This window comes from Electrophorus electricus, chromosome 15 (genome assembly GCF_013358815.1).
Source record: "Electrophorus electricus isolate fEleEle1 chromosome 15, fEleEle1.pri, whole genome shotgun sequence".
Taxonomy (NCBI): domain Eukaryota; kingdom Metazoa; phylum Chordata; class Actinopteri; order Gymnotiformes; family Gymnotidae; genus Electrophorus; species Electrophorus electricus.
In genome coordinates, this window is record NC_049549.1 from 11,504,217 (window position 1) to 11,528,216 (window position 24,000).

At 45.9% G+C, this 24,000-nt stretch overlaps 1 protein-coding gene across 3 annotated transcripts in view; it reads right to left on the reverse strand.

Annotated features, from left to right (window-relative positions):
* gria4a (glutamate receptor, ionotropic, AMPA 4a) overlaps window positions 1-24,000 on the reverse strand; it is an 84,009-nt gene that overhangs the window by 8,662 nt on the left and 51,347 nt on the right. For all 3 annotated transcript variants that reach the window (XM_035534155.1, XM_035534154.1, XM_035534156.1), the window contains exons 10-13: window positions 21,256-21,462; window positions 16,163-16,536; window positions 4,946-5,144; window positions 1,761-2,008 (exon numbers count right to left, since the gene is read on the reverse strand). In XM_035534155.1, coding sequence (XP_035390048.1) covers window positions 1,761-2,008; window positions 4,946-5,144; window positions 16,163-16,536; window positions 21,256-21,462 — 1,028 coding nt within the window. The remainder of the gene's footprint in view (window positions 1-1,760; window positions 2,009-4,945; window positions 5,145-16,162; window positions 16,537-21,255; window positions 21,463-24,000) is intronic.

Below are 24,000 nucleotides of genomic sequence, written 5' to 3' on the forward strand. Positions count from 1 at the left end.
AGAGAGGGAGAGAGGGAGGGAGAGAGAGAGAAAGACAGAGAGAGGGAGAGAAAGAGAGAGATGGAGAGAGAGAGGGAGAGAGGGAGGGAGAGAGAGAGAAAGACAGAGAGAGGGAGAGAGGGGGAGAGAGAAAGACAGAGAGAGAGAGATATACACACCGATTGCGAATTAAATTGGGCTAACCTTTCTGTCACATTTAACTATACTTATTGAGACAATTGGTTCTCATAGATAAAACAATACAAGAATGAACATTTATACACACATGCATACATGCACGTGCATGCACACACACACACACACACACACACACACACATTTTCTTCTAGCACTCTCTCCACCTCTAAACAGAGAGAAAGAAAGAAAGAGATTCAGAGAGCGATTCTTCCCTCTATGCAGCCTAACAAACACTACCATGAACCCTTGCAACACTTTGTTAAGCATTCACAGTGAGACTATTTCTCCTGTCGCAGACAGTGTGGTTCTGTTTGCCTTAGTGGGACCCTTTCCAACTTTTGGTGCAACAACACTGCAAAATTGTATATCAGGAAAGTAGGACCTAGCCCTGGGATTTAAATATGGTTTTAAGCATTAATTAGGCAAGTGCTGTTACATTGCCTTCACCACCAGAGGGCACTAGCACTACATCTACATGCTTAAGAGTAATAGAGGAGAATTTTTATGCACAAGCTAATTCAAGCCTCAAGACAGACAGAACCAGATCTTAATGAAGTAAAGAGAGATAGAGAGAGAGAGAGAGAGAGAGGAATATATAGAGAGGGCTCTAGAGAGAAAGAGAGATAGTGTGTGTGTGTGTGTGTGTGTGTGTGTTTGAGAGAGAGAGAGAGAGAGAGAGAGAGAGATTAGAAGGAAGGAAGAGACAGAGCTGGGGTGACAAAGGGGTTGCATTTACCTGTGGGCTGATTCTGCAAAGGAAACAGAGTGATGCGCAATTGTGCATACACACACACACACACACACACACACACACACACACACACACACACACACACACACACACACACACACACACACACACATGTACACACAAATGATACAGCATTCCTAAAGCATGCACTATGAATCAGATCACACTACAGGTTCGTCTGTGTATATGTGGCGCTCTGCCTGCCTCAGCTCTCTATCGCGCAGCACACACGCACGCACACACACATTGCTGCCTCCACTTCAGAGTCCATTCTCCTAGACCTGGGCCAGAATTACTTATGTAGTCTGGTTAAAGTGCGCAACCTCCAGTCACCTGGCTCTCTGTCTCGGTGCTGAAGACCCCACTGCTCTGCTTTGCACTTTGCCTGCTCTATAACACTTGACCCGAGTCTTTGGGTAACTACCGAGCCCTGCATGATCTGGGCCAGGTGTGCGAGAGCAAAGAAACCACAGTGCAGCATAGGAGGTGGTCAGCTCGGGGACCAATCAGCCCTTGTTCAAAACTGACCCTTGAACCCTGAACCTTGGCTCCATTTCCTCCCTGTAACGCTAAAGTGTGTGGAAGGCAACAGAGAGATCGCAGACAGAGGACTGAGCGCACAGGCAGAGCACACACAGACGTGAGAAGGGAGAGTGAGGGAAAGATAGAGAGCGAGAGAGAGAGAGAGAGAGAGGGGGAGAGAGAGAGAGAGAGAGAGAAATCAAGATCAAATTAATGAAAAAAGGAAAAAAAAAAAGGGCGGGGCCCAGTAGGGTAGGCGGAATACTATAACAGCTCTGTTATTGGCCGGGTGTTATAATACTCCACCCACCTTAGCTGCGAGCCCTTGGGCGTGGCGATGCCGTATCCCTTGGAGTCCAGGTTGCCGCCGACCTTCATGGTGTCACAGGGCTTGCGCTGCTCGGTGTACTCGTTCATGGTGGACTCCAGCAGGAAAGCATACTTCCCCTTCGACTTGCGCACGCGCGCCACGCCCTCCGCCGTCGTCTTGGTGAAGACAGACGGCTCAGCCGACCTCATGTAGGACCACATCTTCTCGTAGACCGCGATCTTTGACCTCTAGGGGGCGGTAGTGGGGAGGAGGGGCTGGTTACTGCAGTGATGTCTGGTTCTCTGCATGTTCTTCCTGCTGTATCACACCTGGCTAAACTCAACGATACTTGCTAACTGAGTCACAGCAGGAAACATTAAACATGTCTCCGTGTCACTGGATGTAATTAATTTACCGGGTTCAGAACACCAATACTGTTACTGATCTTTATGCGCCTTTCTAAAACCAAAGCTGAGAGTTAAGCGTTGGCTGCGCATAACTGGGCTGTTTTGATTGGACATTTCATTTGTGCCAATCAGATTTGTGCTAATCAGAAATGCCTGACATCAGCAATCACCTGACCCCAGTGAACTTAAGGTAACTACTGAATGGTAGCTCCTGCAGAAAAGGTTTCTCACCGCTGCAAAGATGAAGCGAAGGGACAGAGAAAAAGAGAGAAAGAGAGAGATAGTGAGAAGGAGAGAGAGAGAGAGAGAGAGAGAGAGAGAGAGACTGATAGAAAGAACGAAAACATCAGACAGAGGGTAGACTCTGGCCCAGATTTCTTACATTCCACAAAGCTGACTGTTTACTTCAAAACAATGACTGTTTACTTTGGAATTTGATATAATGGCACCCTAGTGCCACAGATGCCAAGACAGAGAGTGAAGCGCAGACATGCATGCTAACAGTTGTGTTAATGATGATGGATATTAAAGGATAAAAACTAAGCTTTTCCGAGGTATATCGACTTAATTTGCTAAAAGATTCAGAGCTTTAAGATGGATTTCCAAACAATGCACACTTGGTCTGTTTACCAGTGGATTATGGCAAACACTCTATCTGTGCACCAGAGAGCATTTCACCAAAATCACAGGAATGCCCGTCGAACCCCTGCCCTGGTTCCCTAACCACAGCCGGTATGGCAGTGATTGGCTGGTATAAAAAAAAAAAAGCCCAGTACCCAACAAATGCTCCTCAAATCTCGCCCTTATTCTACAACGAGATAAGTGAGAGAGAGAGAGAGAGAGAGAGAGAGAGAGCAAGAGAGGGAGAAGGAGTTTGCTAGGGAGAGAGAAAAAGCAATCAAGACAGAGAGGAAGAGGAAGAGAGAGCAGCTGTGAGGAAGAGGGAGCGAGGAAGTGTATATGTGAACCGTACAGAGCAGCCTGGTAATGCTGCGCTTCTGTGATCATGGGTAATACACTCATTCCCCAGTGGAGTGTAAATTCCTATTTTCCTAGTGCCACACTCTCTCTGCACTATGCATTATTGAGAAACCTTTTTGTCTGGCTGTAGTGTGGGAAAATACGTGACAAAACGCTGCGCCGAGCCTCTGGGCCAGGAAACAAATCCAGTGTGGAGAAGTGGGGGATACGTTTTCTGCTGCTGTGGGTGGGGCGCTGGTATGTGTGCTGCGTGCCGGGCCGCTGCGGGTGGTGTGCCGGAGTGTGCGGGGTTCCAAAGTGGGTGGTGCGGCGGTGTGTGTGGTGTATGGTCTGCTGGAGGGTGTGGTGTGTGGTGTGCGGGAGTCTGCGGTGTGGTGGAGTGTGTGTTGTGGCGTTTTGGAGTGTGTGGTGTGCTGGAATGTGTGCAATGTAGTATGTACTGCTCCGAGTGGGGTCGTGCGCTTTTTAGTGGAGTGGGTGCTAAAAGGAGTGTAATGTATTCATAGTGTGTGCTGTTATGTCTGTATAGTGTATGCTATAGGGGTTATGTCTTATATTGTGTGCTTGTGTGTGTGTGTGTCTGTCTGTGTGTGTGTGCGAGTGTGTGTGTGCGTGCGAGTGTGTGTGTGTGTGCGAGTGTGTGTGTGCGAGTGTGTGTGTGTGTGTGTGCGAGTGTGTGTGTGTGTGTGCGAGTGTGTGTGTCTGTGTGTGTGTGCGAGTGTGTGTGTGTGTGCGAGTGTGTGTGTGTGTCTGTGTGTGTGTGCGAGTGTGTGTGTGTGTCTGTGTGTGTGTGCGAGTGTGTGTGTGTGTGTGTGTGTGTGTGCCTGCGTGCTGGTGGCAGAGGGGCTCAGTGGACCGTGACGGGTAGCAATCCCATAATAATTTTTGTCACGTCCGGCGTGGAGCTCTGCTGCAACCCGGCAACGGCCTTAAATAAAACATCAAACAAACAAATGCACATCTAACCCTGGCACTCACCGACAGCCCCAACAGCTCTGGTGTGTGCCAAACAGTCCTCGTACGCAACATCTCCTCCGTATAGCGCGTCTAGAGAACGCGCTGCATCTATCAGACCTGAGCTCGCCGGGCTTTCGTCTAATTGTGCTGGATTTCGACTGTGCAGTGTATGCAGACTGACCGCTAGCAGGTGTGAGAGTCTGGAATGGTGATAACAGCACAGGGGAAGAAGTGGCAGTGCTGACCCACGCCTGGTTCCGCCTGGTTCGCCTGGTTCCAGCTCGTTCGCTCTGGCTGGGTTCCCCTCCCCCTGCCTCTGCACGGGGCTGCTGGGACTGCTCTTATCACTTCTGTCTGTCTTTTTAAATGTGGGATTTAGTCCTGCTGGATTGGCTCCTCTACTCTGACAGCAAGGGTTTGCAAGAACTGCTGAAAATGATGATCTTTAATTGGTGGAATTTTTGTTCCTAATAAAACTCCTGAACTCTGAAATATGTTCCAGAGAATATTAGCTAGGAATGCAAGGTCTATAGTCCTTTCTAAATCCAGATTATTAGTTTAGCAGTTTATCTTATATATAAATAATATTATTGGTGTAGTTTGCTTATTGCACTTTATTTTCTATTCCATGATTTGTAGCAATGTTATTTCATTATTGCACTTTATCACCATATCAACTTTAGTCCAAAATCTCAAAATGAAAAAATCTAAATAAATAAAGATGTTATAAAAATGATGATTAACCTAACGGGAGTTTTTTTTTTTTTTTTTGCTGCTGCCATTAATATTCAACTCTGTACATACAATCTTATATACTTTAGCCGAGGCTGCTGCCCTCACCCTGAAGAACTCCTTGGTGGAGCCAGCATCCAGCGTGCCGTAGGCAATCTCCGTCTGCTTGGCCAGGTCCTCCGCGCTCTCGATGGGCGACACCATGCGCTCCACGGTGAGGAAGGCTGCCAGGTTGGCCGTGTAGGACGAGATGATGATGAGGGTGAAGAACCACCACACGCCTCCTACGATACGTCCCGACAGTGACCTGACAGAGAGGGGGGAGAGAGAGAGAGAGATCAGCACGTCTCAGCAAGATTATTGTGCACATAAGTTTGAGATAAATCTAAACCTCATACGGCTACATTCTAATTCTATATGATCAGGAAGCTGTCTTGTAGGTGCTTCACATCTGAGGGTCATATCGCACAAATACACACACACACACACATACACACATACACACACACACGCACACACACACACAGACACACACACACCAATTTCGATTCAATGGTTCTGCCAGACAATGATGTGCGAGTGTGTGTGTGTGTGTGTGTGTGTGTGTGTGTGTCTGTTAAGGACAGCTGATGTTCTGCAGAGTAGGGGATGAATTTTAAATGGAGGAGAAAAACAGAATGAGGGAGGGTTTCAGGGGATAGAGGAAGAACAGGGAGAGAGAATGAGTTAGTGAGAGAGAGAGAGAGAGAGAGGGCTACAGAGAGCACTAGAGAGGGGAGAGAGAGAGGGAGAGCGGGAGAGAGAGAGAGAGGGAGAGAGGGAGAGAGCTAGCAAGACAGAGAGAGAGCTAGAGAGAGCACTAGAGAGGGGAGAGAGAGGGAGAGAGGGAGAGAGAGAGAGAGGGAGAGAGAGAGAGGGAGAGGGATGGAGAGACAGAGAGAGGGAGAGAGAGAGGGAGAGAGAGAGAGAGAGGGAGAGAGAGAGAGAGAGGGAGAGAGAGAGAGGGAGTGAAAGAGAGCTAGAGAGAGCACTAGAGAGGGGGAGAGAGAGAGGGAGAGAGGGAGAGAGAGAGAGAGAAAGAGAGCTAGAGAGAGGGAGAGTATGGGAGAAAGAGGTTAGAGAGAGAGGGAGAGAGAGCAACATACACACACACTTTTTACACATTGCCAAGAGTCATTGAGTCATAAACACGTAATATATGTAATGCATATATATAACTGCAATGTTATAAGGATTTTCTAAGGCTAACCCTAATCTAATCACCACTGTGGATCTGGTGAATCATGGTTATGAATCACGTAGCTTTGGTAAACATTTCTATGCTCCTGACATCATACCGTAAATCACCCCAGTTGTCTCTGGTTTTCCTAAGGGCAGAGGAGTGAGTAGAGAAGCCTTTCCCTTTCACCAAACAGCCCTTCAGCCCCGCTGGTCAGATGTCGTGGCCGTGCTGGGCCGCTAAGGCCACCTTATGTCATATTAGACTAATTTTGCAGGGCGCGCATGCGTTTATCTCCATCCGTTCATTTGGTGGACAGAAATAAATGTGCTTGCGAGGAGACATAAACATGGGGTGATGTCTCAAACCTGCCGGTGCAGTGTTTAAAACCGCCCCCTCAGGCCAGCTCCTATTGCAAACAGAAGCGCACCACTGTGTTTTCCTCACTTCATGCAGGAACATAAATTTCTCACTGCGGGATTTTGACCACCACCATCACCCCACTAAAAGATACCTCTGAATAACTAAAGACATACAACTGATTGACTTATTATTATTTTTTGTGAGGAAAAAACAATTCTACTGTGTTTATTAAATGTGAATCAGACAGTAGGCGTAACATTATATAACTTAAATAATTAGTCATATCACAATTATGTAAATCTCATCACAACAATAATAATGATTATATTATCATAAAGATGATTATCCTAATTATTGATGGTATTGGTAATTGTGGTATTATTGTTGTTAATAATAATAATTATTATAAAAAGAAGAGGATATTATTATTATTATTATTATTATTATTATTATTATACACATTTTTGCTTAGGATCATTGGCCACTTCCTACACTGTAGAGCAGTCCTCGGAATGACACTGGAAGTTCATTTCTTCTCCATTTCCTTCCAGGCCAGCTTAATCTCCTCGGACCTGTGAGGTCTGCTTCCTTTGTCCAGTGTGACAGGTATGTTTGTTTGTTCATTGGAGAACTTTTGGTTTCACACTGCCATTCCTGTGTGCGCGCTGCTATGACGAAACTGTGCACAAAAATAGAACCCAATAAGTAAGTCATTAAGCTTAAGTCATTAAGCCTAAGTCAGTTAGTGTGTTTTCACCAAACCGCTGGGCACTCCCTGTGAACTAAATAATGGCATCTTTTACACTGTTGTAAATAAGAAAAAACTGTGTCCCAGATGATCGTGTGCATATGCTGTTGCTGAGTTTAAATTAATGTACGAACTAATGTAGGAGTTTGTTACTTCTGGTTTCAAACCATTTGTTTAGCATTACGATAACCTGCCCACATTTTCCAAGACTTACCACTGCTGTAAGCCTCTTACTTATTTACACATTCAAATGATTCTAGATACCATATATCATAGATCAACAGCCTGAAAATAAGGCTTTAGGATGCCACTGTTATTGTGGTGGCTTGGTAACTTAGCAACTGCTATGCTGCAGTATATTCATGGCCATGTTCATAAGCTGACCTTGAAAATGTAAGGATTTTCTAAACAGCCAGTGTTTTATGGCCGCTGGCATTCTTCTGAACGAATGACATCTTCCAGTGAGGAAATCACATTGTACTGTTGTCTGTTTCAGCTACAGTTTAGGGAAAATGTGGACACTCCCTGTAAAATACCGCTGACTACAGTACACAGAGATGCCAAAATTCAGTATATAACAAACAGAGAGGCTTGGGACAGAGATTATGTCATCCTGCTGGTTATATGAGCCTGGAGTCTATAGAGAATAGTGAAGAGAAGGTCCCAGTGAGAACTGTTTTCTTACACACATGTGGTGGATGTGAAGGTTTGTTTATGGCTGATTTTATCTTGTCATATATGTCTCATGAGTGTGTGTGTGTGTGTTTTGTGTGTGTGTGTGTGTGTGTGTGTGTGTGTGTGTGTGTGTGTGTGTGTGTGTGTGTGTGTGTGTGTGTGTGTGAGTATGAATATGCTGTCACTATGACAGTGTTGGCAGACAATCCCAATGAGAGAAGACAAAGCCTGTCAGAGTGCTATGATGTGATTGGCTTTCCATGACAGTGTGTGAAGGTGTAACAAAACAGTGTGTGTGTATGTATGTTTTGCCTCGTTAGCCTCATAGGATATTGGGTGACTGACTGGGTGTGCTCAAACTCAGATATTTGTGTTTGTGTGTGTGTGTGTGTGTGTGTGTGTGTCTGTAATGAATGTGAAATGACAAGCATGTCACTGTATATTTGGTCAAACCAAACCTCCTGAGAATATCACTAATGCAATATTAATTTTAATGCTCCCCCACCAACACACATGCAGCGACACCATCATAACAAATGTGTGTGTGTGTGTGTGTGTGTGTGTGTGTGTGTGTGCACGTGTGCGTGTGCCTGTGCGTGTGTGTGTGTGTGAGAGAGAGAGTATGTAATAATGGCTAATTGTAAGATAAAGTTATATGCATGTATATGTCTTAAGTTACTATGGGAAAACACACAGGAGCCCAATGGCCCAATGGCGTGAAAACATTTAACATTTAATCAGAAGAGTGGGTGTATAATCTGCTGAGAATTTTCTTGTAGGTCTCCATATATATTTTCCTGTTCCTCTTTTCTCCCTCTCTGTCTCTCATTTGTGAGTGACAGATTAATTCAAACATCCATGCTGGAGATGGATGGGTCAGAAAGAGGGTGGGTCAGTGCAACCGGAAGAGGGTGGGTCAGGAAGAGGGTGGGTCAGGAAGAGGGTGGGTCAGTGCGACGGGAGGAGGGTGGGTCAGGAAGAGGGTGGGTCAGTGCGACAGGAAGAGGGTGGGTCAGTGAGACAGGAAGAGGGTGGGTCAGTGAGACAGGAAGAGGGTGGGTCAGGAAGAGGGTGGGTCAGTGCGACAGGAAGAGGGTGGGTCAGTGAGACAGGAAGAGGGTGGGTCAGTGAGAGGGTGGGTCAGTGCGACAGGAAGAGGGTGGGTCAGGAAGAGGGTGGGTCAGGAAGAGGGTGGGTCAGTGAGACAGAAAGAGGGTGGGTCAGTGAGACAGGAAGAGGGTGGGTCAGTGAGACAGGAAGAGGGTGGGTGAGTGCGATGGGAAGGTGATAAGGGCCGGGTCTCTGTTCTCTTATGCATGCCCCCCATCTCCATTTGGGCTTGATGATGGAAAATCAATTTGCCACTGCAGGGATCCCTACATTACAATACACACATTGAGGGTAGAGTGATACACGTGTGCATACACACACACACACACACACACACACACACACACAGACACACAGACACACACACACACACACACACAGACAGTGTGTCTGAATGCTGCAGCGCACTCTTGGTGGCTTTTTGTTTAATGAATGAGATAGACTTACACGCATTTGTGTGTGTGTGTATGTGTGGTGTATGTGTGTGTGTGTGTATGTGTGGTGTATGTGTGTGTGTGTGTGTGTGTGTGTGTGTGTGTGTGTGTGTATTTAATGCACACCTTTTAAGCTGCTGACCGGGAAATTTCTAATGCGAACGCTAGCTCTAATGTTAATGCCAGTTCATTCATTATTATTTTATGTCAGTTGTAGCATATGATGCTAAAACGTCTATTAATTTGTTATTAAAATCTGTTTGTGATGTTATCTCTCAATCAGTGTCAATTCACGAGTTTCAGCAAAACCTTAATTTAAGGCCTTTAACATTTAGGACATAAACCTAGAGATGGAAGTTCTGAAGTATTTACTCTCTTTTGTCATTCAAAAGTTATTCTGCAAAAGTGTTGAGAGATATGAGCTCATATGCACTGACACCATGCAGGCAGATGGAAGTAGTCAAATGTAATGGCAAAGGGTGTGTGCGCCCTGGAATAACCATGGAGCGGTGATGCGAGTGTCAGAACGAGTTCTCCACCAGCACTCCTGCTGCCAGAACTGACTGCTCTCTGATGAGACTGATGCTGATGTCATCAGTCCGCTGTGTCCTCCTGCAGCAGTGCATGCTGGGAGTCTGCAGGTGATAATAGACTAACAGATGGCACATTTACTGCTTATGTCTGGCAATCGTAAATACAACATACACACACACACATACACACACACACACACACGCACACACACATACACGCACACACACTGACGTTCTCTCTCCCTCCCTGTCACACAAACACTCCCTCACACACACACAAAGTGACACACAGACACACACACACACACAACCCACACAACCCACACATACACACACATGTTCTCTCTTATTCTTAGAAACATACAAACTCTCTTTTGTTTAATAACACATAGAAACTGGTAAATAATGTAATATCATATAATGTTAATAATCGTTCCCCTAATACATCATTGTCACAGTAATATATAACTTATTACTGTTATTGCCAAACATATGATCAGTAATATAAACAGTAAACAGGCTAATAAATCTTTCTAAAAATCAGCCATGTTGTCATTTACAGCTCCGTTGGAGGACTGGCAGCTTCTAGCAGGCCTAATTCAGCTCCTTCTTCTTGCTCATCAGATAACGGATGAAAGCTTCACCATATCTGCCTCACCAATGTCCCATGTCAGTGTGACAAATGGGAGACTTCAGGTCACGCTGGAATGGTTAGCTCCTCATAAAACTCCAAAATCCCCTCGAATCAGACATGAGAGTAGCTCTATTATGACCAAGCTCATGTTCATGCCCACACCAGCTTTAAAGCTCAGAAGGCTGACGCGAACAGCGTTTTACCAGAGTGGGACATTTTCCAGATTCAAATATGAGGGTGCTGAGTGACAAAAAGGCAAGTGAGAGCTTCTGCAGGGCGGACAGCAGATCAGACCCCAGATCAGACCCATCACAGACTCCAGAACAGACCCCAGCACAGACCCATCACAGACAGCAGAACAGACCCCAGATCAGAGCCATCACAGACTCCAGAACAGACCCCAGATCAGAGCCATCACAGACTCCAGAACAGACCCCAGCACAGACCCATCACAGACTCCAGAACAGACCCCAGCACAGACCCATCACAGACTCCAGAACAGACCCCAGATCAGAGCCATCACAGACTCCAGAACAGACCCCAGATCAGAGCCATCACAGACTCCAGAACAGACCCCAGATCAGAGCCATCACAGACTCCAGATCAGACCCCAGATCAGACCCATCACAGACTCCAGAACAGACCCCAGCACAGACCCATCACAGACAGCAGAACAGACCCCAGATCAGAGCCATCACAGACTCCAGAACAGACCCCAGATCAGAGCCATCACAGACTCCAGAACAGACCCCAGCACAGACCCATCACAGACTCCAGAACAGACCCCAGATCAGACCCATCACAGACTCCAGAACAGACCCCAGATCAGACCCATCACAGACAGCAGCACAGACCCCAGATCAGACCCATCACAGACTCCAGAACAGACCCCAGCACAGACCCATCACAGACTCCAGAACAGACCCCAGCACAGACCCATCACAGACTCCAGAACAGACCCCAGATCAGACCCATCACAGACTCCAGAACAGACCCCAGCACAGACCCATCACAGACTCCAGAACAGACCCCAGATCAGAGCCATCACAGACTCCAGAACAGACCCCAGATCAGACCCATCACAGACTCCAGATCAGACCCCAGATCAGACCCATCACAGACAGCAGCACAGACCCCAGATCAGAGCCATCACAGACTCCAGAACAGACCCCAGCACAGACCCATCACAGACTCCAGAACAGACCCCAGATCAGAGCCATCACAGACTCCAGAACAGACCCCAGCACAGACCCATCACAGACTCCAGAACAGACACCTGATCAGACCCATCACAGACTCCAGCACAGACCCCAGATCAGACCCATCACAGACTCCAGCACAGACCCCAGATCAGACCCATCACAGACTCCAGAACAGACCCCAGCACAGACCCATCACAGACTCCAGAACAGACCCCAGATCAGACCCATCACAGACTCCAGCACAGAACCATCACAGACCCCAGCACAGAACCAGCACAGACCCCAGCACAGACCCATCACAGACCCCAGCACAGACCCCAGCACAGACCCATTACAAACCCCAGAACAGATCCAGCTTAGACCCCAGCACAGACCCCAGCACAGACCATCACAGACCCCAGCACAAACCCCAGAACAGACCCAGCATATACCCACCACAGACCCATCACAGACCCAGCACAGACCCATCACAGACTCCAGCAAAGACTCAAGAAAGCACCCATCACAGACCCAGCACAGACCCCAGGACAGACCCAGCACAGACCCTAGGAGAGACCCAGCACAGACCCCAAGACAGTCCCAGCACTGACCCCAGCACAGACCCAGCACAGACCCAGTACTGACCCCAGGACAGACCCAGCACAGACCCCAGCGGCGGCCTCACTTGCCATTCCCACAGGAAGAAGCTGTATAAACATTGCATAAACACTAATGCCTGCATGAATACCAACACAAAACCTGTCAGAACATAGATGGAGTTACCTCGGCCTTGGGGCTGGATGCTTCGTGCATTGTATTGTGGTCTGCCCACTGTTACACACCTGATTCAGCTGACAATTGGCTTGGTAACTACCCTGTGAGCTGAATAAATCAAAGGCAAAACAAAGACATACACAGTAGGGGGCCCCCGAGTGGCTCAGCTGTCCGAGGATTCGTCCTGCTGTTGGGTGACGGAAAGCTCTGAGCGCGACGATGCCACAGACACCTGCGGCTTTTTAAAGAGAGCTTAATAGATGGGGCAGGAGGGATGGCCTGGCTCAGCCTGCCCCGGCGATCGGTTTGACATAAGGCCGATTGTGGGCGTCAGTGCGGTCACATATAGGGAATAGGGAGTTCGAGCGTGTTTGGCTCAGACACAGTGGCTAGTTTCACAGGTTCTGGAGGTGTGTATTAAGTCCATCCCAGTCTGAAGCTGTCATAAGATAGGGGGGAATCATCTGGTGAAAAAAAAAATTAAAACTGCAATATTGAGGAATGGGATGCAGAAGGCATTATTTAGGAAAATATGATAGTCTGTTTGGAGGTAATTGTCATTATAATTTCTATCTTCATATTACCAATAAAAGCAAAAATATCAATGAATAACATGAGTAACATAAATCCCCAGGATCCTTCCAATGGTCTCTCCCAAGTGGGTAACACTGCCTCTAGAGGGGAGTTCCCCAGTCCTTCCACTGGTCTCTCCCAAGTGGGTAACACTGCCTCTAGAGGGGAGCTCTCCAGTCCTTCCACTGGTCTCTCCCAAGTGGGTAACACTGCCTCTAGAGGGGAGCTCCCCAGTCCTTCCACTGGTCTCTCCCAAGGGGGTAACACTGCCTCTAGAGGGGAGCTCCCCAGTCCTTCCACTGGTCTCTCCCAAGTGGGTAACACTGCCTCTAGAGGGGAGCTCTCCAGTCCTTCCACTGGTCTCTCCCAAGTGGGTAACACTGCCTCTAGAGGGGAGCTCCCCAGTCCTTCCACTGGTCTCTCCCAAGGGGGTAACACTGCCTCTAGAGGGGAGCTCCCCAGTCCTTCCACTGGTCTCTCCCAAGTGGGTAACACTGCCTCTAGAGAGGAGCTTCCCAGCTCTGCTGAAGGTCTATGCTCCACTAAACCCGCAGCTGTACACGCGCTGAAGCAGAAGCTGGGGAGGTGTGATCAGTGAAAGGTGATATTTACTTATATGTTGGAGGAACTCAGTTCATGATTGCCAGCCTTGCTCCTGGAGATCAGCTGTACCTTTTTACAGAGTTTGTTCTAAGTTGAACCCTCTGAACACTGTGATTAGCCGGATCAGGTGGGGCAGATATGGATTGGAACTGAGGTCTACAGGAAGGACAACCTCCAGAGACAGGGTTACTGACTTTCTGGTCTAGAATATATTGGAATAGACACGAAAACCCCAGCTGGACTGAAGGCAACAGCTGGTCACACTGGTGTTTATAGTGGTGCTACCTTGATGTTGATGGAATATGTTATTAGCACGTTATAATCTGGTAATAACAGTGATAAGCAGCAAGACAGACATATATCTATTTTTTCTAAAACAGACCATTAGAGTCATGGCAGACTGCAGAAGTAAATAACACGGAACATAACAAAGACACAGACACCACTCGATCCATCTCAATTGCTCTTTGTTGACATTGAAATAAAGCCAAGCATAGCCTGCAACCCTGTTTTAAGAGCGTGAGCTCAAGTTGAAGAGCAGAGTGAAAGATGTTTACACATGCGCACACACACACACCGCTGAACCAGGGTTCTGCTGAGAGCAGTTTTCACAAGCAGAACATCAAGCTTTGATGAGGCAAACTGTTGAAACGTGCTACCGTCAAAACAGAGCACTTGTCAGCCGTGACGAGGGTTGCGTGTGTCCGCGTGTATCCGCACGTGTCTAATGCCGTGTCAACTCCCTGCGGAGAGCTTGTGTTCTCTCCACGCACCTGAATCATGAATGCCTCCCAGCGTGTTCACTCCATAATGACATCCCGCACATGCCTGCAAAACGTCTCACCCCACGCTCCATTTCATCCTTTCATCCTTCTCAAAACGTCTCACCCCACGCTCCATTTCATCCTTTCATCCTTCTCAAAACGTCTCACCCCACGCTCCATTTCATCCTTTCATCCTTCTCAAAACGTCTCACCCCACGCTCCATTTCATCCTTACATCCTTCTCAAAACGTCTCCCCCACGCTCTATTTCATCCTTTCATCCTTCTCAAAACGTCTCACCCCACGCTTCATTTCATCCTTTCATCCTTCTCAAAACGTCTCACCCCACGCTCCATTTCATCCTTTCATCCTTCTCAAAACGTCTCACCCCACGCTCCATTTCATTCTTTCATCCTTCTCAAAACATCTCACCCCACGCTCCATTTCATCCTTTCATCCTTCTCAAAACGTCTCACCCCATGCTCCATTTCATCCTTTCATCCTTCTCAAAACATCTCACCCCACGCTCCATTTCATCCTTTCATCCTTCTCAAATTGTCTCACCCCACGCTCCATTTCATCCTTTCATCCTTCTCAAAACATCTCACCCCACGCTCCATTTCATCCTTTCATCCTTCTCAAAACGTCTCACCCCATGCTCCATTTCATCCTTTCATCCTTCTCAAAACGTCTCACCCCACGCTCCATTTCATCCTTTCATCCTTCTCAAAATGTCTCACCCCACGCTCCATTTCATCCTTCTCAAAACGTCTCACCCCACGCTCCATTTCATCCTTTCATCCTTCTCAAAACGTCTCACCCCACGCTCCATTTCATCCTTTCATCCTTCTCAAAACGTCTCACCCCACGCTCCATTTCATCCTTTCATCCTTCTCAAAACGTCTCACCCCACGCTCCATTTCATCCTTTCATCCTTCTCAAAACATCTCACCCCACGCTCCATTTCATCCTTTCATCCGTCTCAAAACGTCTCACCCCATGCTCCATTTCATCCTTTCATCCTTCTCAAAACGTCTCACCCCACGCTCCATTTCATCCTTTCATCCGTCTCAAAACGTTTCACCCCATGCTCCATTTCATCCTTCTTTTGCTCTCTTCTCCTTTGCTTTCTTTCTTTCTTTTTTTTTTTTTTTTCGGCCATGCACAAGTAATTTATTCCGTTCAGGCTGCTAATGCTCCTTGGATGCCGGCCATGTATTTTTCACTCAGCTGCATCCTTGGGTTATCAATAATGAAATGCTATATTCTTATAAATATTCTAAAAATAGCGGGCGGCTCTGTGGTCTGCCTCTGACTGGATGAAAGTTTGATAAGCTCAGCGATGGCTGAGAGGATCTTGCTGCCGCCATCAGCCCGTGTCCTTCCACAGCCGTGGAGCAGGAGGTCAACTTTAGCTGCCACACTGACCTCAGGTCAGCGTGCGGGAGGATGCCTGTTTTTTCCTTATTTGCATCACAGCTATATGGCTGGGATTCGCTCTGCCAGTGTTATGACAAGATTACAGTATTTATACGGGTGTATGTGTGTGTGTGTGTGTGTGTGTGTGTGTGTGTGTGTGAGTGTGTGTGTGTGTATGTGTGTGCGTGTGTGAGTGTGTGTGTGTGTGTGTTTTGTGTGTGTATGTGTGTGTGTGTGTGTGTGTGTGTGTGTGTGTGTGTGTGTGTGTGTGTGTGTGAGTGTCCGTGCCCTCCTACCTGGGTGTGAAGTCACAGCCCTGTTGCATGAAGGCACCCAGGGAGAACCAGAGACTGTTGAAGATCCCGAACTCGTTGGGGGGCTGGATGGCAGGCTGTGCGTCGGCGCCCTCCTCGGGCTCCTCCGTGTTCCACTCATACGGGCTGAAGCGGCTGACCAGGAAGAGCACCACGCTCACGCCAATGTAGGCGAACACGATGCACATCCAGATCTCGTAGGCCAGCGGGTCCAGGAAGGAGAACACGCCCGGCTTGGACTTCTGTGGTTTCTTAATCATGATGGAGATGCCCAAGCTCATGAAGGGCTTGGAGAAGTCGATGACCTCCTCCCGGACCAGCGTGATTGTCAGAGGCGCTACGGCAATCTCCGCTTTCTGGTGGGGGATATGAGAGGAATTGCAGGTCATGATGTTGTAAAGTCGTAAGGGCGAAGGCCTTGACTATAAGAAAAAATGGGAATGACCACCTACAGCACTAAATTAACTTCATTTAACATGAATAGTTTTCAACTAACACACAGTAATAACTGAAAAGGAGACATCCTGAAACAGGACACTGTAAAATATAGCATCTTAAAACTCTCTGCAGTGCTACTCTATGGATAGTCATCAAAAGATTTCAACATGGTGTTATATTCTCAATAAAATAACTAAAATCTATAAATAGGTAATTAGTAACTACTCTTGATGCTGTAAACGTTCTGTTCTGTCCTCTCTCTTTCTCTGATACTGAAGAGGATTTTACTATTACTTGCCACGGGAATTAGATGACTCGGTGAAAAATATTTTCAACCAGACTTGCATTGTCTGGATGTAAGTGTTGTTATAGAACACTTACAGATCACTTAGAGAGACATCAAAAATAAGATGTAGGTCTACTTGTATTTTGGGCAACACAAGTGTGCCATTGAGCCGCAGTGGTGATTATAAAAGACCCAGTGTCAAGATACTGCATGTGTGCCAAGGCATTATTTCATTTTTTACTCTTACACAGTGATGATGCAGATATGCAGGGTTAGATTTAATAATGGCGTTTAAAATAAAAGTCTTGCAATTATGGCTGAATCCATTCTGAGTCCCTGTGCAAGTCAATCTAATCATCACGATCATTTTAATTGTATGAGCAAACTCACCCTAACTACAGCTGAAATGATTCCAGATCCCTCCAGAATTGTAAATGTCAAAATGGCCTCCAGCTCAGTAGCCAGATGTCTTTATTTAATTATGAAATTAAATTTACATTTTACACTGTGTGATGTGTAGTCCAAAATGTATGTCATCCAGATACAAACAGAATTTTGCATATTGGGTGTCTGGGTGACTGTACATAAACAAAAAACCTATGTCCTAAACTGCACATGCAAGGTAAGTAGTATTAATACCTTGCATAATAATAATAATAATAATAATAATAATAATAATAATAATAATAATAATAATAATAAATGGGTCTACAATATTATGGAGTTTGCACTTTTGACCATTCCTTGACCATTCTAATGGGATTCAGAAAAGATGTTCCTCACTGCATACTTAAAAGCAGTGTTTCCCTGCGCTCTTTAGATCAGATTTGTATTGTCCTTTTAACAGGCTTTTCCCTTCTCACTCTAGTTGTTTATTTTTTATGCGCCTTTAATATCACCGCGGCCCAGACCTCTGATAGAGTGAGCTGGACAAGTGACATATTGCCCCGGGGTTAACAAATAGCCCGTTATATCACAGGGATGAAAACAGGTTCATCATCTAAACAGGAGAGCAATCTGCCCAGGCTCTCTGCTGTTCTTTTTTTTGTTCAAGCCGGACGCACAGGTCAAGCAAGACGGAGCGCTGCCAATGACAGTCGCTATTTCAAACGTTTCCCCATTACACGGAACTGTTTTGCCTTCCGTGTGTGTATTGATTGCGCTTTAACTTCCTCTGTATCTGCTTTTATCTCCGCATAGCAGTATCACCGCATAGAAGTCTCTTCTAATGTATTCTTTTAACGATCACCCGGGCGTGATAATGTATCGCGTCGCAAAACGACTGCCGCACTGACAGCTTCTCTCGAGATCCGAGGCCTCCTTTCCTTAATCCCCTGCATGTGCTTTAAAGGTCGCTTTATTTATTAACAGGTTTTCGGCATCTTGAAAGCAAGCAAGTAAAATAAAGGTGTAAAATAAAATAAATAAAAATAAAGCTGTTCTCGGGCATAAACAATAGCATAAGGCCTGTGAAAACTCTCCTTTACCGCATGAACTATCAAATGCAGTGTTTCACCCGAACACATCCACCGAGTTTGGATGGCTTTATAGAGTTGAATTAACACGGTGTTAACACTTGCAGCGTTTACTAATTTCATCCAGTTTATTTGTGTCCAGCTGGGAATTGTGTTGCAGCGAGCACATTTCTTTTCTTCCCCTTGTGTTTTGCTAATTAGTTTAATTAAGAAGCGGTGTGGCTGGCTATCGGGGGGCGGTGAAGTAGACGGGAATAAGCTACAGATGTGAGGAGCGTAGTGGCTGCCAGGGCTGCCCCCGGCGAGCCCAGCTGCGGCGGTAGCGGTGGAAGGTTACCTGCCTACTTCCGTAGGCAAACCGCGGGAAACAAGTGCGTTTTAGAGAGGAACACCTGGTCCGCATGCGTTTCAGGAGGCTTTGGGAAACGCCGAGGCGTTGAGCGTGGGAAGCCATGTTTGTAAGTAGCCAAGAGAGGCTGGTTATTACTCATAAAGTGCTTTCAATTGGCCAATTTCGCGAAAAATGGAGGGGGTTAGCAAATGACAGCGGCACGCGGTCGAATACCGCATTTTCAAATACGGTCGTCGTAACAACGTGGATTCGGTGATTTTACCCATCACTTTAAAATGTCAGGCCGTGGAAATTGCTTGTTGTGATATCATGAGCACTTATCGATTATGGCCAATCTGGGCGCATGCATAGTAGTGCTGGAGCACCAGTGCCTATGGAACTCCCGTGCACTGGTCACTGTGGAAACGGCGTTGCAAATCAAAGGGACTGTTTGATCTCGTTCACGGACCTCATGTGAGTCGTGGCTGATTCTGGCATGCAGAAAGGCAGATCAGCCAGGCTTTCTCGGAGCTGAGTGGTGAAGTGGAGCAGGTTGGGGCTTTAGAACCTTGCCAAAAGCTCGGTCAACAAAGGCTGGGGCCACAAGCTGCACACGCCACAGGACGTGTGCACCTTTCTTTCATTCGAAGCTGGAAGGGTGAGCCGGTACCCCTCAGGCTGCCGCTCTGGGCCCGAGCCGTTCAGCCACCTGCTGTTCAGGTGACGGCTGCCAGCGTAGCGTTCCCCACAGCCAGCGTCGGTGTGCTGCCAGCCAGGAGGGGGCACGTTTTTTGAGCGGTGAGGATGTTACAGATGCCCCGAGAGCATGTTCTAGGACTTTGGGCTTTGCCCGGAACATTCTCTACATTGCTGCAGTACGCGCGGACACGCTCGAGCTGTCAGAGAAGAGCCAGAGAAATTTCATCACATCCTCTCTTCCTTTGATCCCTATATCCTGCCCCCCCCCTCTATCAGTCTCTCTCTCCTGGTTTGTCTCTCTGTTTCTCTCTCTCTCTCTCACTCTGTCTTTCTCTTTTTCTGACTTAATGGCTGATTTGTATTCTGCATTCTCCCCTCTTGGATGAGCAGGTTTCTCTCTCTCTCTCTCTCTCTCTCTCTCTCTCTCTCTCTCTCTCTCTCTCTCTCTCTGTGTCTCTGTGTGTGTGTGTGTGTGTGTGTGTGTGTGTGAGGAAGCCTGAGGAGTGAGCTTGGCTGTCTGCTGAATTGCTGCATTGTGCAGGTCTCTAGAGAGTGCCGGCTTTCAATAGCACTCATCTGAAACACTGACGGCCTTTCTCTGAGTCACAGCCCTCTTTCTGAGTCACAGCCATCTTTCTGAGTCACAGCCCTCTTTCTGAGTCACAGCCCTCTTTCTGAGTCACAGCCCTCTCCTCGAGTCACTGCTCCTTTTCCTGAGTCAGTTCTCTGAGGCAGTGTGTTCCTCACTGTCTATGTAACATGGGCGCTAGTTCTGTAGACTTTTAAATACATTCTGTACTCGGAGCCTTTGTCTTGTTGTGTGACTTCGCCATCACTTTTTTATGAACCCAGATCTAGTAAAAAAGCTAACTACATGGTAAGAAACCAGAAACGAGTCACTTTGTGTTCTGGAGTGATACTGTGGTACCTCACTGCTTTAGCCCTGTGTTCTGACAACCTGATGCTCCCTAAAACAACCCGTTGTTTGTATAAATGAGTACCAGAGCTGAAGTACCAGAGAAGAAAAACAGCTGAGTTATCTGTTTCATATGTTTACCCACATTCTCTAGCTCTCCTCGTCAGCTTTTAATAATGTAATAAATGACACTGGGCAACAAAGATTTGAAACTTCCCAAACTAGCACAGGTCAGTCTTACAGCGCCTGCAGTACCAGGTGGAATTTGAATATGTCTTTGTAATATTTCTATCATGCATGGATTTTAAGTGTGTAAATTGCACATTAATATATGTTGCTTATTATAAGGCTGTTATTACATTTGAAATGTGCAGAAATGTGCTTATAAAATGTGAACTGTATGATAGTTGCCCATATATGGCCTCAGAAACATCCCTCTTCAGTGTCCCGCAGTAGCCTGCCAGCATGGATGGGGCTTTCACCTTCCTTGGAATCACTTTTACATACTATTACATACTAATGACATACGTGTATACTGGAACAGCAACTATAGCTGAGAAACAGAGAAATTCTCAAAACATATTTGGATTCAGAGTGACAAATGCATAATATTCAGAGATTTTTTGCAGGAAGCAAAATCTGTTAACCAGTGTAATTGTTTCTAAACTGAAAGGCAACAAGGTACGTTTTAAAATGTCTTGGTGAGATTATTGATTCTTTATTTGGTCATCAGCTTCTCTGCATAACCTCAATTTGCATTTAAATTCTTACATAAGGTTACCCAACATCACTAAAACTCATGATTTGTAATTCATAACCTCTCTCTCTCTCTCTCGCTCTCTCACACACACACACACACACACACACACACACACACACACACACACACACACACACACACACACACACACACAATCTCTCTTATCGTACCCCGTACACCAGCTCCCCGACCATCCCGTTCCAGATCTTGGTCACCTGGTCCCTGGCACCATACTTCCCATCAGGAACTATGGAGATTTTGTATTTGATGCCGATATGCTTGGCAATCTCGGAGGCCAGATCCACACAGTAACCCTCATACTGGTCGTTGCCTTCATACATCTCCCAGTTCTTCTTAAGCATCACATATGGTCCCTCCTAACACACACACACACACACACACACACACACACACACACACACAGAGGGAGAGAGATCGAGAGAGGTGGGAAGGGACAATCAAACAGGTCATCGGTCATAATCCAGTAATACCCTTTAGGCTACTGATTCAGTGCTCATTACATGACTTTCAGTGAGGAGTTTCATTTCAGGTGTTAATTATATCAGGCATTGGCCTATTTTGTTCAGAACTGTAACAAGACAGCACTGGATTCTACCTCAGAAGGCACTTCCTGTCTTAATGCTAGATAGATACACAGATGCTGTTCATTGACACTGTTGTGTGCAGGTCATTCTATGAAAATCAATTTACAAATATGTTTCTAATACAAATCAAGCAGGTTGAATACTAATGACATGCAAGAAAAATCCAAGTTGATGAGAGCAGAACATCACGTTACTCCTATCTTAACTGAGATTGCAACCCACGTGCCCTTACCAGACAGTCGATTACCTTCTTTGCAGTAAAAAGAAAAGCCCTGTTTACTATTAGGACCCAGTAGGATATTACTCCCAGCAGATGGAGGAGTAAAATGAGTCTGAAACTCTGGGTGAGATGTAAATACAGAGCGCTAACAAAATTATAGGTGAATAATAAAAGTGTTAGAGACCTGCACATAATTTATCATGAAAAATGACCAGAGCAGTCAATAATGTTTATCACTGATAAATAAATGATGGCAAGACTAATATGGGAAAAGTGCATATGTCAAAGCAGATGCCAGCACATGATCAATGGCCCCTCTGAAGACTCCAATAATTCAGTCCATCAACAAAAAGGGGAATCACAGAAAGAGGTTCAGGACAGACATTCATGTGTACATCTTATACATTTTTACACTGAGCAATGATACAAATGTAGTACGTTAATAACATTTTTACAACAAAACTTGATTTTAATTTTTTTGATCACTTTTGACCAGTTTTCACTACATTAATATTACACAAAATCGTAATCTCATTAACTGAAAATGCTAAACATATGCATATTCACTAAGTGCAATACAGTCGTAAACCCAGCATTTTATCGGAATCTTTTAACACATCAATTCATACTAAAAAACAAACAACAAAAACCATTTTCAAATGGCGAACCCTCCCTTCCCACGGTGTAATTGTCAATTTTGTGAAGAAACAAATGTGAATTTTACACTGAAGAAAGGTCAGCATGGTACAGGGGTATATTTTTCAACAGACAAAATGGCACTCTGTTTTCTATCCTGGGCTGATTAGACAATCAAACATTATTACAATCAGACGATTGAAATTACAGAGAAAGATGATCATCTCATAATGACAAACTCATTTATAGATTATATAGCACAGCAGAGCTGTTTACACACTAGATCCAACTATAAAACACATTCAGTTTTATGTAGCACATTAGAAGGTAAGCATTTACACCGAGCATGTGCTTCGCACTTTGTAATGGCAGGAAAAATACATTCTGGCATTAAAGCAGCAACATTCTATGCAGCAGGTAGAGAAATCATTAGCCAAATGATCTCATGCTTACAGTACAGTTAGTGATGTGTGTGTCTGTGTGTGTGTGTGTGTGTGTGTGTGTGTGTGTGTGTGTGTGTGTGTGTATACATCCAACAGAGTGTGATCTAATCACACTGATGAGCTGATGGTTTCTTCTTGCTGAGTTTAGTGAGTGTAAAGGACTTGTGGTGTTCCTTACCCCCATATGTCTCCCCTCTCTCACACACACACACACACACACACACACACACTCTCTCACTTTTTCTCTCTCGCTCTCTCCTGATCTCTTGGTCCCCCCCCCCCCCCCACCTCTAATCACTGCTTTCTGCTACTCCACCTTCCATCTCTAGCCACACCTTCCTCTCTGCCTGTCTATGCTTTGGCCCTTCTGCCACCAGCTTGTGTAGCTGAGCCATTGAGCTTTTCTAGCGCACACACACACAGCTTTTAATGTATTGCTGGATGGTTTGCATCCAATACACTAAAAGAGCAGCTGATCTATTAGTGTTCTCACCAGTCTAATTGGCATCTAATTTTAGAGTAGCTGTGAAGACCCTGACTGAGAGCAGGGCCCAGAGACCTCGGGAAGCTCTGAGCAAATACAGCTGCTTGGACATGTGCTTTAAGAAATACAGTGACTGGTGCACAATAATGCACCAACCAACATTTTTTTTACCCTAGCGGTAAAGCTTAAATGATCTGACACTCATTGCACAGTTCTGTAAACATGGCTTCTGTAAACAAAGGTAAACCTGTGTAGTCTCATCTCTTGGTATGTAAAAAAAACTGCAGAAACAAGTGTGTGTGAATCACAACAGTGGTGCAATGTGATTGCTTTAGGTTTTTTGTAAGTATGTAAGTAAGTAATGTTTATTTATGTAGCACTTATCACCAACAAGGGTCACAAACTGCTTCACAGAGTCAGATTACAGAATAGATAGTAAAACCAATCACTGAATAAAGGCAGGTTTTTTTTGTGTGTGTGTGTTTCAGAGTGATGATAATGGTTTGTGTGTGTGTGTGTGTGTGTGT